This window comes from Hydra vulgaris, chromosome 15 (assembly GCF_038396675.1).
Source record: "Hydra vulgaris chromosome 15, alternate assembly HydraT2T_AEP".
Classification (NCBI taxonomy): Eukaryota; Metazoa; Cnidaria; class Hydrozoa; order Anthoathecata; family Hydridae; genus Hydra; species Hydra vulgaris.
In genome coordinates, this window is record NC_088934.1 from 28,891,723 (window position 1) to 28,909,518 (window position 17,796).

The 17,796-nt window shown below is 27.1% G+C and overlaps 1 protein-coding gene across 2 annotated transcripts in view; it reads left to right on the forward strand.

Annotated features, from left to right (window-relative positions):
* The window catches only part of LOC101236063 (fibroin heavy chain), a 42,159-nt gene that overhangs the window by 532 nt on the left and 23,831 nt on the right, over positions 1-17,796 (forward strand). Inside the window, exons 2-4 of one of the 2 annotated variants that reach the window (XM_065820470.1) lie at positions 94-374; positions 3,374-5,848; positions 14,141-14,665. In XM_065820470.1, the coding sequence (XP_065676542.1) occupies positions 94-374; positions 3,374-5,848; positions 14,141-14,665 (3,281 nt within the window). The remainder of the gene's footprint in view (positions 1-93; positions 375-3,373; positions 5,849-14,140; positions 14,666-17,796) is intronic. The other variant, XM_065820471.1, reaches the window with a different exon arrangement.

Here is a 17,796-nt window from a genome sequence, read left to right on the forward strand (position 1 = left end):
TTAAGTCTGCACAATGCTATTCTTATTTAAAAAACTGATTGTTCCAACAAATGTTGTGGTTTAAAGACTATAAACATGGTTTATATACTTCAGGTATGACGAGGTTTGCTTGCCGACAGTTGACTTTAAAAAATCAAAGTTTGACAATGCTGAAAGCTTTACACAACTGATTTGGAAAGATACAAGAAGATTTGGTATAGCTAAAGCTAATAGTAAAAAGGGAAACCAAACCTGTTCTTATGTAGCTGGGCTATATAGACCACCTGGAAATATTGAAGAGTTTTATGCAGAAAACATTGCTCTTGGTAAACTCAAAAAAAATGACTACTGCAATAATTTAAAACGAAGTACAATGCATACCTCAAAGCATGTTGGTGAGTTGAAAAAATAACATGCAGAACAGATATTTTACAAATCAAAAGTTATTCCTAAAAATAGTTCTCATACATTAGTATTTTTGTAATTTATTGTTTTAAACCTTTATTCTTTCTCTCTCTCTATCTCACTCTCTCTCTCTCTTTCTCTCTCTCACTCACACACACGCACGTATACACACTCTCTTTTTATATGTATATACATAAATACATATATATTTATACATTTATTTGGGTATGTATATACATATACATATATATACATATCATTAGTTGTCTCAAAAAATAAGCTATTAGCTTTCAGGCAGTTTTTTTTGTAATTCTGTTCTTTAAAAATAAAAGTAAAAAATTTAAAAAAAAAATATTTGTTCCTCCCACTATCTAGCACTTGTTCCTCCCACTATTTAACACTTGTTCCTCCCACTATCTAGCACTCTTTTTTAAAGAATTATTCATTTCCGCCATCTATTTTTAGTAACTAAATATGAAAGTGTATTTCTTGTTTCAATTACAAAAACATGTTCTAATATTAATTACAATTGTAAATAATGAATGATGAATCATAGATATTAATAAATAAAAAGTTTTAGCTTAAAAACTTAATTATTCAATTATATTAAAACACTATTATCATGCAAAGTTTGAAAGGAGAAAATTCTTTAAAAGGAATATTACAATTAATGGATTTTTTTAACAATTTAATATTTATAAAATTTGTAATTATTTTTGTATCTAGGTATAATAGCATGTATAAAAGATATTCTATTGAGTATGAGCAATACTAAATTAAAAAAAAAAAAATGACAAAATGTTTAAAAATTAGCTTGGAAATTATAACCTACCCTTAAAGCAAAGACACTCAGTTCACTAGCAACTAATGGAGAAAATTTGTAAATTAGTACGCATCTTAAAAAACCGCCTGGAAAAACCGTCCAAAACTTTCACAACCTTTTAGCTAACAATAAAAAAGCTTGGAAACATCTTTCAGTACATAACAATAATAATAGTTTCAATGGCATTATCGATGTTTTAACCAACTTGAATTGAAACTGACAAAAAGAAGTTGCACCTATAGTTTGTTAAATTATTAGACATTATGCATACACTATTCAACACACTATTCGACTACACTATTTGACAATACTATTCGACAATATTCGACAATATTCGACAAAGGTTTTACAATAAATAAAATTAAAAGAACAAAATAAAGCTCAGAAAATAAAAGCAATTAAAAGAGAGAATCAAAAAGAAATATTAAAAAAGAAAGCCAATCTTTGATGATTTCATTTGATGATTAATTCAATATATCTGATAAGTAGAAAGTACAACTGTTTAACAGAAGAAAAAATAACAAGTTGCTAATACAAGTTGAATCCAACAAAGAGAATCATTTTAGCTGTAGCTGAAGCATTTGGTTTTTTTTTTTGTTTTTTTTGTTTTGAGATATTTTTGACAATTTGGATCTAAAAAGACGCATCAGAAAGCAAGTCAGGGAATAAAAATTTTAAATCATGCTTTAATATTTCAATTTATACTTTAATATTTATACTATATCAATTAAATCTTTAACTATTTTGTTTTAAAATAAAAAAAAATTATTACAAATTTGAAAATTACCATATAATTTTTTTAAAAATAACAATTGAATCGATTGTATCAAGGAGGTATGATAGAATGGAGGGAAAACAAAGCCTAAAATCTTGTACAGCCTTTGTTGTATAATTATTCCAGCGGCAAGTCAAAATGGCGCCTTTGCGTTGAAAAAGGAAAACTTTGAAATGTTTGTAACCTTTATAAGCTGTAATCAAAATTACTCTCTAAAAAGTTGAATAAGTTTTTAACAACTGTTCCAACCATCAAGTAGTAATCACAACAAAAAACATGATCTACGTAAAGTAATCGTTTTTTGAATACCTTGATACTAGGTAAAAATATCAAAGTTTTAGACTACCTCTTCTACCTTATCTTTTGGTTTGTCGTTTAGCTATAGGTTTATCACAAACTTAAAGAAAGTTTTTTCGGCAAGGAACTTTTTATATCTCTCCAGGATTTCATTTTTGTTTTTTAGTGTTTTTGCTGGATTTAAAAACAAATTGCTATATTCTATATATAGAGATATAAAATACCTTTTTGTAAATCCGGCAAAAATACTACCAATTCTTACCTGGACATTTATTAATTCAATCTTAATCTAGAAATTTATTATTAGTCGTTCAAAAAGCACAACATAAAAAATAAGAACAAACTAAAACTTAAATATTGTTTACAAATTTTTTAAACTTCCATCTTTTATTTGCAAGTCTTCAATTGCTTAAGACGTTTTGAAACAATATCATCAGTTAACTTTTGTTAAAAGTGAAATGTGATTGGTTAAATTTAAATATGATAATTACGCGGTGTTTAATAGAAAATTATGTTACTACTTAGACTGTTCCTTGAGAAATTACGTATTTTAACTTCGTTTCTTTCCAATCTAATATACCTCCTTGATTGTATTAAACCAAACTATGAAAAAACTGCTTGAAAATGTGAACATTGTTGAATTTAAAAAAATATTTTTGTCCTTTTTTTCATAATTTTAGAAAGAAAAAAAATATACTCATTAAAATGTTTTGAATATAACAATTTTTTGAAAAGAAAACTTTATTTATTTTTTTGCTTATAAAACTACATGAAACTGCTTGAAAATCTAAAAAATAGTAAAAAACTTCATCTCATATTAGGACACCTGTAAAAACCTTTATCTCATATAAGTCACCTTAAACATTACTCTATTTTTTAACTATGAATAGATATTTTTAAAAATTTGATTATTGTAGATTTTAAATGATTCGTTTTCTTTACGTGAGCGTGTACATAATATATTCGTTTTCTTTACGTGAGCGTGTACATAATATATTCACAAATCATGCAAGCTTTTATGTAACGCATACATTTAAAATATTTTTGTTTGATGAAATTATAAACTTTTAAAGTATTTGTTTTATTTTATTCAGATAACAAACCTCAAAAATCAAAAGATATTTCGAAAGTAAATAAATATTCGTTACCCAATTTTTCCAGCAGTAAAACCGACATTTCCAGAAGTAAAACAGACATTTCCCGTAGTAAAACAGACATTTCCCGTGATAAAACAGATATTTCCCGTGGTAAAACAGACATTTCCCGTGATAAAACAGATATTTCCCGTGGTAAAACAGACTTTTCCCGTGATAAAACAGATACTTCCCGTGGTAAAACAGACATTTCCCGTGGTAAAACAGACATTTCCCATGGTAAAACAGATATTTCCAATGGTAAAACAGATATTTCCAATGGTAAAATAGATATTTCCAATGGTAAAACAGACATTTCGAGTGGTAAAAAAGCTTTCTTTCACTCCGAACTTCTTAATTTAAAAGGAAACGCTATTCAAGACTATAACTTACAAAAGGCTTTTAATAATCTAAAATATTTTCACTATCCAAACTTAATTAATTCAGCTGGTTCAAATAATCTAATGTTAAACAAACACTTGACAAATTTTGACATATATAATATGGATACAAATAATTTAATGTATAACCAAAAAAATGACGTTATTGGAGAAAAAAGAAACAACCACAACTATATTAATAATGCAATAAATGGTAAAAACGACTTAACCCAGATGATTCTCGGTAAAAATGACTTAGCACAGGTAAATTTCGGTAAAAATGACTTTACGCAAATAAATCTCGCGAAAAACAATGCACATGTTTACTACGCTGACAATAAAAACAACAACAAAAATATCGTTAACAATAAAATAACAACTAACAACTTAATTTCAAGAAACTTAATAAAAGATAAACTAACTAACTTTCCTAGCACATTTACAAGCAACAACATCTTGGATAAAAATCGTCAAAAGATATTTCAACAACCAATATCATCAAACATTGATTTCAACGTTGTAAATAAAAAGGTTTGGAACGTCGTCAACGTTGTAGATAATCATAAAAAGGTTTGGAAGCATCTTGAAAATGGAATACATGGTTTCACATCAACCAATCAACAAAGCTTAGGTACAAACAAACCAACTTTCGATTCAAAAATTATAATAAAGAACGATCCAGTAAACTTAAAGAATAACCTTCTAAAACGAGGTGAATATCCTTTATTAGCACGAATAACCAATTTTACAAATAGCATGATTAAAGACCAGCATGAAAAATTTTTAAAAAAAAGCGGCTTTCGTCTAAACGTTCAAGCTCCTCTAAAACAAGAAAGTTTTTTAAGCATGAAATACAAATCTTTTAATCCCACTTTTTTCGAACGACGTAGAAAAAATTTGAAACCAAATTTTTTTATGTCAAACTTATTACATCCTTTTTATAATCTCAAAAATGTTGACCCAAAAGTTTTAAATCGAACATTTCATCCTAGTAAAGGCATCATTAATCACTTTGATAATCAAAAACTTTTTCAACCAATATATGATTGGTTTAAAAAAAGCAAGCCCGTTGTTCCTCTTCAACCAAACCAAAAGCATGTTCCATTTAAAAGTAGTTTAGAAAGGATTTTAAAAAACGCGGACCATATGCATGTTCAAATTGGAAGCAATCTAGCGGGTGATATAAAAAGGCTAAAGGAGTTTAAACATAGCTCAACTAACTTGCCCGTGACAAGTTATTCAGAAAGTGAGTATAAAGAAAATGTTAATTTTGATGACCTAAATTTTCAAAATACTAAAAAAAGAAACAGTTTGACATTTCGAAATAAACAGTTTAATAATGATCGAATTTTCAGAGCTAGATATAAGTATCTTCATGAAGCTACAAAGGAATACAAAAAACGCAATCATAGTACAAATGTACATATTTCAATTGAAAAACGCAAACCAAGTTATGACGCAATATCAAAAGAATTAACAAAAAATGTTCAGTCTGCTATACAAAATTTTCCAATAACCCATACAAGTTCATCTAAAACAGAAAACAATTTGTATTCATTTGAAGACTATATCACTTCAAATCTTTCAAATGTAAATGTTCTTTCTCTGGAAGATAAACTTTTGTTATTGCAGGTATTTAATCAGACAAATTCATATGCTAAAAATTCGTCTGATTATGTAAAAAATGATGTAGCTGTTTCGCTGGCTGACACTTTTGCCTCGAAATTAAAACAAGCCACAACAAAAAATCAAAAATTGCTTGGTCTAATAAACTCTATTAATAAAAACTATTCAAAAAAAAAAAAGTGTGAAAACAAAAATTTTTTTTTTACAAGTACACATTTGACAAAGAACCATAGTGTTACTGACGGTGTATCAGAAAATAATGTTTTAATAAAACAAAATTCTATAAGCCAGCCATTGAAAAACCTTTTTTTAAACTGTTCTATATCTCATGATGATCTACAGTTTACGGCTGATTTAAAGAGCTTGAGAAACATGAAAAGTTTGGAAAATAACTCATCAACTATCTTGATTCAAAATGTTTTGATGAAGGGTATGCTCTTTTTCTTTATTTTAGCTCATACACAAACGTTCACACAGTCACCGACTTTCAGACAATTTTAGGCTTTTTTATATTAACTTGCTTCAAACTTTTTGGAATGACATTTATTCTTTATACGAAGTTTGCTAATTTATACGAATATTTGTTATATCATCCTATAAAGTTCATTCATATACTTTATCAACAAATGCAAATCTATATATTTATTTATCATATGTAATATTTTTTTTTAAATAACAATTTTTCAAGAAGGGGAGAAAGAGAAAAAGATGTAGTGAAAGAGAGGAAGTTGAACTCTTTGGATTGAAAAAAAAAGGCTATAAATCTTTAGAATAAGAATAAAAAGTTCTCCTTTCTTATCTTTTCTATTTTTATGCATATTGTATGGTCTTTTTTAAGTTGGGCTATCAACAATTTTTTGAGAAACATGTTGGTTACTAGATGTTGTTTAAAATGTTGTTATTACATCTGCATTATTAAATCTTTTTATAGGTGCATATAAAAAGATATTTAAAAAATCTCACATATCATGAATTATAAGCTGCCTTAGGTTTTTTGTTTCTGTTTTATTTACAAATCACTTAACCAAAATTTACCCTTTAATTTATCAAAATATCTGACCCAACTTATTTCACTTAATAATTTAGTTATTATGGTGTTTTTATCATATATGATGCGACATCATTCATACGACATCATTTATACGGTATATGAATTTTTTGTTACACCTATAGAACTCCCCGGAACGGCTCTTATTTATAAGAGGCAATTCGTGTGCGTTTTTTTGATAAGTCTGCTTGGGTTGACTTATCAAACATGACATGACAGGAAAAGAATAATTTAAAAAATTTAAAAAATTTGACTCAATCTGAGATATATTTTCAAACAATATTTAAAAATAAAAAATGAAAAATAGACCTTAAGTTGCAATTTGTTTTTTATAATCATTTGTTGTTCGCCAAATACATTTATTTACTAACTTTTTATTTAATAACGACAAAGTATTGTTTTTGAAAGTCATCTCTAACTTTTCATTTAAGATTAAACTTTTTCAGTTTATTTAAAGTTTTTTAAAGCTTTTTACTTGAATATATATTGCGTAAAATTTTCAGAAAGTTTATACATTTATTTTACCGAAAATACCGGTAAATTAAATTGGTCACGTGGTAAATATAAAAAGCGTCTCACATCTATCCACTTATTCCTAATCACTTCTATCCACCAATTCTAAGCTAAAAGAAAAGTTTAACTTTTTGATTTGTTAGTTGGATTCTTGTCTATTCTCAGAATATAAATTGAGTGGGAAGTACCCCATAAAATTGTTGGAAAAATACGCCATAAAATTGAGAAGGAATACCCAACAAAATTCATATATATTTGTAATCGCGCATACAATATTTGTCATTGTATTGTGTGCATCATGAGACCAACTGAGTATGGGTATATTTAAGACTTAAAACACTTTTTTACATCTTTGAGCTAAAAAAAAAAAAGGCTTTTCCATATTAATGGACCTCTGAAATACCATGAACATATGCGTTTCTGAGAATAATATGAAGTGGAAGAACCCTTAAAATGGACGTCTGTTTTCTAAAAAAAGTCCTCAAAGCTAAAAAATCTACCTACTAAAATGTATCAAATACTGATTATCTGACCCCTTCACTCCTATCTTTCTTAAAAATGCCCCTGCCATGAACAAAAAAAATTACAACGGTTCTGTATAAGCTATCACTTAAGCTGTTGCTACAGTTGCTCAAGAAACAATTTTTGAGACAGTAAAATAAATAAAAGGTAGTAACAATTACATTGTTGATACTAGAATTTCAACTGACTGATGACTTCAAGAATTATGTCTTCAAGGATCGATAAGATTGAACTTGGCAACTTCAAGGATTAAAAGAATTGAACTTGACAATGTCTATATTGATTTTATTTAGAATTAACGGTAACGTATCTGAAATGAAGGCAAATAAACCATAAATTCAATGCATTACAAATATAACTGAATGTTATTTTGTTTTTTATATATAAATATAGATATTTTTAATGTAACATACACAAAGTTTAAACGCCACAAAAATATTGATTATACCCGTTGTCGCATTATAAATGCAATATTATAAAAGTTATTAATCGCTTATTGTAAAAGTTAACACAGAATTTACTTTTGTTTAAGTTAGCGGGGCCCTCGAATAAAAACCTAAAGAAGAGGGTGGAGTGAATATCAATTCATGAGAGTAAAAATCGTGTTTGTTTTCAAATATATAGTCTCAATAATGTCACCATTCTGTTGGTTAAAAAAAAGTGTTAAAAGGAGATTTTAAGATAAAAAAAAATGATAGCAATTATTTTTGATTTTATTGACAAATCAGTAATTAAACCAGTTTATACTAAAAGATTTGGATCAAAAGTCAAGACAAAGCCCGGCCAATATTAGTGGAGCCGAATAAACCATCCACTAGAAATCCACTTTTAGCAGAAAAAAAAATTAATAAACAGTAACGATCATAAAGAGATTTACATTAGCCCAAATCTAACTGAGACCAAAAAAAAGTTGTTTAACGCTGCAACAAAAAAAAAAAGAATTAATGCAAATCTTGAAACAAAATCGCTATATATATACAATTTCGATATGGCATCAGTGGAATTTAATTACTTAATCACTAAGGATCAGTCAACTCCCAATTCATTTCAAGTCTTCAAACATAACACCAATCTATAAAATGGCGACAAAACTTTTTCTAGCAACTATCGCTTTGTCGCATTAACATCTGTTTCCTGTAAAATATTAGAATCTATTATAAGAAAAAAAAATGAAACGTGTCTTTACAACAACAATTTATTGACAGCCCAACGACATGGGTACGTATGGTATTCAGGGTTTAGTTCTAAAATAGATAGAAAGCTTTTAAAGAAATAGAAGACAAAGAATCGCTCTTGGTGAAATTGTTTCTGCGCGACTTTAAATTTTTAGTGGTTTGCCACAGAGCTCTGTTATTGGACCCTTGATGTTTATTCTATTATATATAATTAATGATCTACTAGACAAGTAGTCAATATACTCAAATTATCAGTTGATGATACCAAAATTCTATCCAATGTAATCTCATTGTACCTCAAGTCAGAAAGATTTAAACACAGAATTCAAACGGACGGAAAGACTGGCTTTTAAGATTTAATGTCCAAAAATGTGTTATAATGCACAATGGAGTAAACAACAAAAAGAATTTTCTCTATATTAATGATACAAAATTACCTGAATCATAAAGTACAAAAGATTTAGGAGTGGCTTTTTCGAAAAGTCTCAAGTGGAAGGATTAAGTGATTTCTGCAACAAGTAATGCAAGTAAAAAGTTGGGTCGTGTAAAGAAAGTTTTTGCCATATTGGATTGACAAATACAAAAATTACTTTATGTGACTTTTATCCATCCTCTTCTAGAGTTTTCATTTCCAGTTTGGTATCCATAGTTAAAAAAGGACTGTAAAGAATTGAAAGTGCAGCATTGAAACACCAAACTGGTTAAATCAAATCAATGGTTATTTTATGTAAAGCGTTTGAATGTTCTAGAATTGACAACTCTGACTGAACGGCATGAAAGGGAAGATTCGATCCAGGTATATGAAATCAAAATAACAGAAAACAACATAAAGTTAGTACAGTCAAATTACGAAAAAGCTATTAGGACAATTTTTTTTACAACAGATTTGCAAAACTATGGAACTCAATATCGGAACTTTTGGAATCGTCCTCAGTAAAGTCCTTTAAATCAAGATTCGACTGTTGGACAAACAACAATCAATCGATTAGGCTGTCACAGTCTCCTTAAAGGCATACTTAAAGGCTATACTTTACTCAAACTAGTTACAGCAAAACTTACTAACTAACTAACTTAATATTTTTGCCACAAAAGTATATGTTAAAGAATGAGCTCAACTGAAAATTTTTTTTAGTTTCAAATTTTTGCTCTGAAAAATCTCGTAAAAATAGTTTGCAAATCCAACTGTCTAGCTTAAATTACCTCTTAATTACCATGATCGCTAAACTGTTTAATCTAGCTTGAGTCATTGGTAATCTCAGAATTATACCTTCTAAGTCTTCTTCAAGCTTCGCAGCATGATTATATGTATCAAGTTGAATCTTAGAATCTGTCAGAGCAATTTCTAAATCTGTTGCATGTTTCTTTAGTTCTTTTTTTTTTTTTTTTTGATTTTTTGAAACCTTTCTTAAAGCCTAATTAAATTATCGTATTTATTAATTGTTCAAAATAATCTTCCTATGATTGTTTAGCTTTATCAAAAAGTGTTAAAACTTAAAACTTCTGAAAATTAAAAAAAGATAAACTGAATGCATTTAAAGGATCTAATATATGTTCACCATTGCCTTCGTAACTGAAATGTTTCTTTCTTTTCAGGAGTCTTTTATTTTGAAATTCTGAAGATATTTCTAAGTCTTCTGCGGAAATTTTTCCGTTAACTAAAATGTACTTGCATGCAGTGTTTCTATATTTGGTCAACTAACTTAAAAGTTTTTAAATGAGCAAAGAGCTGTTGATAAGTCTATTAACTTACTTTGAAGTTTCTTATTTACAAAGTTTACTTGAAAAAATCATACTGTAAAAACCTCTCATTAAGTTTCCAAGTACTTCACTTGTGACTTGTGGATCTTCAGAGTATTCTAATATTTCGAAAATCGTAAGTTAAGCTTCGTAAAGTTCACCTATTTGCAATCTTACTAATTTAATGCTTTGAATCCAACATTCCCACCTGTTATCACTAAGTAACTTCACAGTAAGTTCTTTCACATATTTGTGAAGTACGATCCGATTTTTCATTTAGAAGTCTAGCTTGAACCCCTAAAACCTTTTTCTTTTATGTTAGTACAATTTTAATAGCCTGCTTGGATGCTGTTAATGTTCAGTGTTAAAGATTTTAGTTTTTGATTCAACACAGAGAATTAATTTTAACATAATTGAGGCTAAGAGATATTTGTTCTTTACGGCTGATATCTGAGGTACAGCATGCTCTTATTCCTAGGTTAGAAATACCGGACCAAAAATCCAATACCTGTATTTCGGTGTTGAAAATTTGTAATCCTGAGATTCCGGTATTATTATTTTTTCTATAATAATACGAATGAATAAATAATTTAATTAAAAAATGGTTTGACAATTAAAAAAAACTTAATTTAATAAATTAATATATAATAAAAAAACAAAAATTTAGTAAAATGTTAGTTTTATATTAATTATAAAAAAAGGAGGAAAACATAAAATTTTAAGGTTGTATTATTTCTGCAGTTGGTTGTTGATATAAGACCACAGAAAACATCGATTGATGAGAGAATAATCTTCAATTATATAATAAAGTCAAGTATTTGCTTCTTATGCCAAATATTCTTATTCAATAATAATTCTTATTTAAATTGCTTTAACTGTAAGCTTAATGGGAAGTAAAACTGAAAAGATATCCAACAACATTTCAAACTCGGCATCTGAAAACAAAACAGTTGATTTTAAATCTATTAGACTCTTTTTGATACAATTTTTTAGTTTGATGAAACTATCATAGACACCAAACTATTCCATCGTGTTTTTGAGTCTAAAACCAGAGACAATTTTTTTCCCGAACTCTTCTTTCTTATATTTTTGTAGTATTTTATCACTTTTTGTAGGCGAAGTTTGAAAAATTTTGACCAGGAATTTTATTAAGTAATGGTAACATTTGTTGATGTCCTAGAATTATTGTCATCATTTTCAGTGGAGATTATGAGTAAACCATTTTTATTTTCGTAATCAATTAATTCGTCATCATTTGTGGAATTCTTCTCTCTTTCAAATCTGGGTGTGTTTTTCTGCACGATAATTCTTTAATTACTTGGTCTCGTATTTCTCTCGTAACTTCTCGTAACTTCTCGTAGCTTTATTAGGAAAAAGTTTTTACACTAATTCATTTTGTAAATTGTTTTGTGATTCTTTAGTATGTTAGAAAAGTCTCTGTTTCTATTAGAAAAGTCTCTGACTGTTTCTATTAGAAAAGTCTCTGACTGTTTCTATTAGAAAAGTCTCTGGCTGTTTAGCCTTTTCTGATATCATATGACGTGCTGAAAATTTTAAATGATAAACATTGAAGAACGTAGAGACTTCTTGGGGCACCTAAAATAATTACTAAAAAAAAATAAAATAAACACATCACATGCAGTCATCACACGCAGTAAAACTAACTAAAATAGCTGGCAATGAGTCATCCTATTTAATCAATTTTAATAAAGTTGTTTATAGTTACAGAAGGTTTTGATTTCTGTACAAACTCTGAAGAATCTAAAACAGTGGTGCTACCTTCATCTATTTTTAATAAATTAATTTCATGAATTGTTTTAAAATGGGTATGAAGACCGCTTGTAGAACCTCCATATGTTTTTATTATTCTCTTACACAATTTGTATTTAGCATTCTGTCATGCTTTTTCTCTTAGAAAATGAAACCATGGTGAACTTTTATCATTTTTACCTCAAACTCTTAAATATTTATATCCGTGTAAAATACAAATATTCTAAAAGTTCGAAACACTATAATAAAGTATATAATTTATACTCTGATTAAAACGAATATATTTTACTTACCGTTTGGAATTTTATATAAAAATTTTTTAATTTAACTAATATAGCACGTAAAAGTAACCTATATCATATAAAAGTAACCTATATCATATAAAAGTAACCTATATCATATAAAAGTAACCTATATCATATAAAAGTAACCTATATCATATAAAAGTAACCTATATCATATAAAAGTAACCTATATCATATAAAAGTAACCTATATCATAACCAAGTAAAAAGCAAAAGTAAAAAGTAACCTATATCATATAAACACAATTTAATCTTGTACAATGAATTCTGTTTTGATTTATAAGATCAACTTTTAAACTTTTCATAAAATACTAAATTGCTTTTTTTTTCGCATCAAGAAATAATAATGCAAATATTTTTTCATAGCAAAAAACCATAAAAAATATTATATTGGTAAAATTACATCACATTAGATTGGCTAATTTTATTTTGAATGGTGAAGTTATCTCGAATGGTTAAATTATTTCTAGTATCGAAATAACGGTATTTGACTTAAAATACGGCAACTCTAGATTGTTCTAAATACCGGTATCCCAGTACCCCAGATCCCAAATAATAATTTGTCATAGTGAATTTATGTTATATATTTGAAAAAAGAAATTTTGGAAAATAGGAGAAAAAATTTAAATAATATTGATAAATTATATTATTTTTAACTATTAATAAAAAATTTTTCTCTTCAACTTATTTGCTCAATTTGCTTAATGATAAAAAAAAAAAAAACTAGATAAAATTGTACTCTTTTTTGTTGCTTTTTAACTTTATCTTTACTTCAGAAAGATTTGGTATATCAAAGCATAACCAAAATTTTAATCACTTTTATGTTTCTGGATTATTGTATACAAAAATTTTAATTGCTTCAACTTCATAAAAGAATCGCAAAAAACAAACAAAAGATTTTACGTACTAACTAGCGTACTACGTTTTAAATTTAGATAATTTTTTGTGTTTAACTAATATTTCAAGTTAACCAAATATTATAGCGCTTTTTAAAATTCTTAAAAACCTCTAATACAAGGTGAACATCTTTAAATAGCAACATCCCATTGGGCACGAGTCGTCTGGGCGATGTCCAACGGACGTCTCACAGACGTCCCCCGGACAGCGCATCCTACTGAAATCAATCTAAAAAGTAGTGACATTTAATTAAAACTTTTTTGCTTAAACTAAACTTTTATGAATAAATTTTAATGATTCAAACATAAAAATATTTAGCAATTTTTTTTTTTTTAATGTTTCATAGTACGTTATATTTTTGTATCTTGTGTAATTTTGTCTATAATTATTTGATTTAACACAAAATTTTACAACTATTTAAACAAAATTTATATTTTACAATTTTCTTTAAATAACCTCAACCACCAATATAGTCAGGTACAATCATATTTTCAAACACAATTGCCCACATCTATTGCCAACCACATCCATCTTTTATAAAAAAAAGTTTAACTTGTTTTGAGAAACCAATTTTCTCGATTTCATATATTTTCTTTTAGTGTCAATAATGAGTCTTTTTTTTAAAAATATTTTATTTGTTCAAATAACAACACTTATTTATTTTTTTAATGTAATTTTAATGAAATTTTTGTCAAAAGTGATTTAAGTTCAATATTAAGTTAGTTCAACTTCAAATATTTAAAAGATGTTTTTTAGGCTGGAATCAAAATAGTAGTTTAACAACTTCAATACCAATCCATCCATCCATTAATAAAACTTTCAACTTACTAAATCACTCAATAATAAACGAAACAATGAATACAGGCAATTTAAAAATAAATAAAACCAAAGAAAAAAATAACTTCGTTACAAACTCTACAAAATATTCAAAAAAGTTGATCAGCAGCCTTGTTACTGACTCTAAAAAAAATGAAACAAACGAAATGCAAACAGCCTTAAATCTTAACTTAAAAAAAGGCATTGGTAAAAAGTTTGGTAAAAGTAACAAAGAAAACAATGACAGTACAAAAAACAAGCATATTGGTAGTGTCAGTAACTCTACAATGAAAATGTTAAACAACATAGTTGCAAAGAATACCTCTGCTGAGTGCAATGTAATGCCTGATGACAAAAATAAAATGAATAGTTCAAGCCAGTTTAGTGATTTATGTATTAAAACCAACTTGTTTAAAAACGATGACAGATTTAGAATTGAACTATCACATGGCCATGAAGATTTACGTAAGTAAAATACATTTTAAAATTCAATTCCTTATTTGATATAAATACATATTTTATGGTAACGAAACAACAGTTTTAAAAAAAATTAGCATCTAAACAATGCTTCTCTGATTACAATTTAAGGTTGCGTAGCATATTAGTTGAATGCGCAAATCTAGCAGAGGTAAAAAAACTAAATTGAATAAAGCTAAAGAGAATTTTCAAGATAATAGTCAGATATGGATATTGAAGATACAGCTTTTTTAAATCAAATGAATTTACAGGATTTGAAAATCTTCTAAAAGTTCTAAAGTTCTTGAAGTTCTAAAAGTATTTTTAGGCTTAAGAAAAAAATCTCATGAAGTTGATTACAAAGCATTAGTATATAGATAAATAAAATATTTTTTTTTAAATTTATTTATCAACTTTACTGCTATCTTTTTTCATATATTAAAAAGATTAAAATAAAGCATAATAATTCTTTAAATGTGTGAAATAAATATAGCTTAAATACATAACTCGAATTAATAAACAAAAATATAGCTTAAAATTATTAAACAAAAATATAGCTTAAAACTATTAAACAAAAATATAGCTTAAAATTATTAAACAAAAATATAGCTTAAAATTATTAAACAAAAATATAGCTTAAAGTTATTAAACAAAAATATGGCTTAAATTCATAAATTAAATAATTAAACAAAAATTGGTACTGATACTACACTTAGAAATATTGAAAAAATTACGAAAAATAGAAATATTGAAAACTCGGATATAACTATTGTATTAGTTTATTAGTAGAATTTTTATTATACTTTTTCTATAAGGCAATAGTAGCTTGGGAAGATAGAGTATCCGTAAATATTAAAACTGAAGTGCAACTTAGGGTTAGCTTAAACAAATACAGGAAAAAATTAAAACTAGATGGTGAAATTAGAGTTTAATTTATCTCTTTTTTCTCAATATAATTCACGAAGTTCTGTTTCATAAGTCTATATTAACCATTTTTACAATCATCTACTGAATGAGTAGACATTTTCTATTTATTCATTTCTCGCTTCAAGAAGAAGAATCAAAGAAAATCTTTGTTTATTACCTTCTCGCAGCCTTCAAAAGATCAAATAAAATCTTAGTTTACCTCCGCTAAAGTTTCTCACAACATTTAACTTGCGTAGGTAACGCTTTTATTGCAGTAAGAGGTTCTCTTACTGCAATTATTCAGTAGTGTTGCGAAGGTAAAGTTTACCGGAAAATTGTAAAATTTACCAGTAAAATTTACATCACCAGTATTTAATAAATAAATAATTGATTGAATTTGTATTTTTAATTAACAAATACGAAAACATTTGATGAAAAAGTCAAATTTCAAAAATTTATTTTATCTTAAAAAACTTTTTTTAAGATAAAATAAATTAAAAATTTGTTAATATATTTGTTAGATATAATTTCAAAAAAATAAATTTTTTTTTGAAAAAATATTTAACAAATATATCTAATATCTAAACATTAAAATAATTTATAAATATATTTTTTATTAAGTTTATTCGATAAATCTTTTTTTTTTTAAATTTTTAAATTTTTTCATAACTCATTTTAAAACTAATTCATTTGAAATACTATTATTATTATTTTTTATTTTGATTACTATTCCCCATATTTTTTATTTTGATTACGATCCCTCCCCACTTCCTTTGTCACTGGTTGTCCTTTTTTTCTATTCCCCCTTAAAAAGGATGTCAATAATTTGGGACCCTAACCCTCTCTCTCTTTTAAAACAAAATTCGCTCTTAATTTAAGCACTTTTGTTGAAACTTTTTACATGAGTTACATTTTTCTATGTTTTCATATCATTCAGCAGCTTATTGGGTGTTTCCACGTTTGTTTCAGTCGTTTGTTCTTGTAAGCCTCCCTGAAAAAAAGAATTATGTTGTATTACTCATATTCTATATATTAAATTTAATCAAAGTGGGTCATGGGAACTAGCCTCACTATTCGTCCCTCCAAGGATTTTTTAAATAATTGTCAATTGATAAGATTGGAATAGGGCAGTTCGATTCGACTGAAATAGTTGCATCATTTGGAATATTAAGACCCTCTGTTTCAATTTTGTCCACATCGAGTCATTTAGGAAAAACGGCGTTCTCTTCGACCGCAATTACGGCCATTAACTCTCTTTTGCATTTGGCGGCAACGCAAACAGGTCTAACTCGCAAAAGGGTATTTAATATTCTATTGCAAATAGCCATTTGGTTAATAAAAATGGAAGGAGCAATGCTGACATGCTTTTTTAACATGACTTGGAAGGCAAAGTACAAGTTACAATTCTTAAAGATTTCCGGGATAAACTTGTTTGCACAGAAGGACAAAACCGATCGTAAGGAGGAAGTTTGAATGATTTCAATAATCGAGGAATGGTGCTCTAATTATTGGAGACGATCAGAAAAAATACAGAAGGAAAATAATTGTTGCTGGTGATATCTAAAACGCTATCTAAAATGTTTTCAAGCATCTGACTGGCGGATTGGAATAGGTGGAGGCAGAAATTGACTGGGAATAACATGAAAATAAGAGCTCCTTTTCAAAGAACAACATCCGGGGTTCTCACATTTCACAATTTACGTGAAATATTGGCTGGTGTGCACATGAGAGGCTAACCATTTTTTATTTAATTATTTATTTTTTTCTTCTCCAGCTAAACCATATAAAATATACATTTATTATCGTGAAAAAAAGAAAATATATATACACAAAATTATTATGTATCAGACTCATAAAATACATTAATATAATATTGATGCAAACTTTAATATAAATTTTGGTATAATAACTATTATATATATTTAAAGCTTAAAAAAAGGAAATCAAAGAAGATTTAGCATATTTGGGTATAAAACTCCAGCGCCATTTGGCGTCTATGTAAAAAGTTAATTTAAGTGAATTTAGAAATAAATTTTTGTAATCAGCTTTGTAATTACTGCTATTATATATTTTTTTATTTGAATTATATTTGATTTTTATTTGATATTTTTAAATTTTTTTTTTACTTTTATATTTTTTATTGCAATCATTTTTACCAACTAAGAATATGCAGCTGAGCTTGCCGTTTAAATGACGGTATTCCATTCAAGTCTTTTAAATTTTTGATTTTCCAT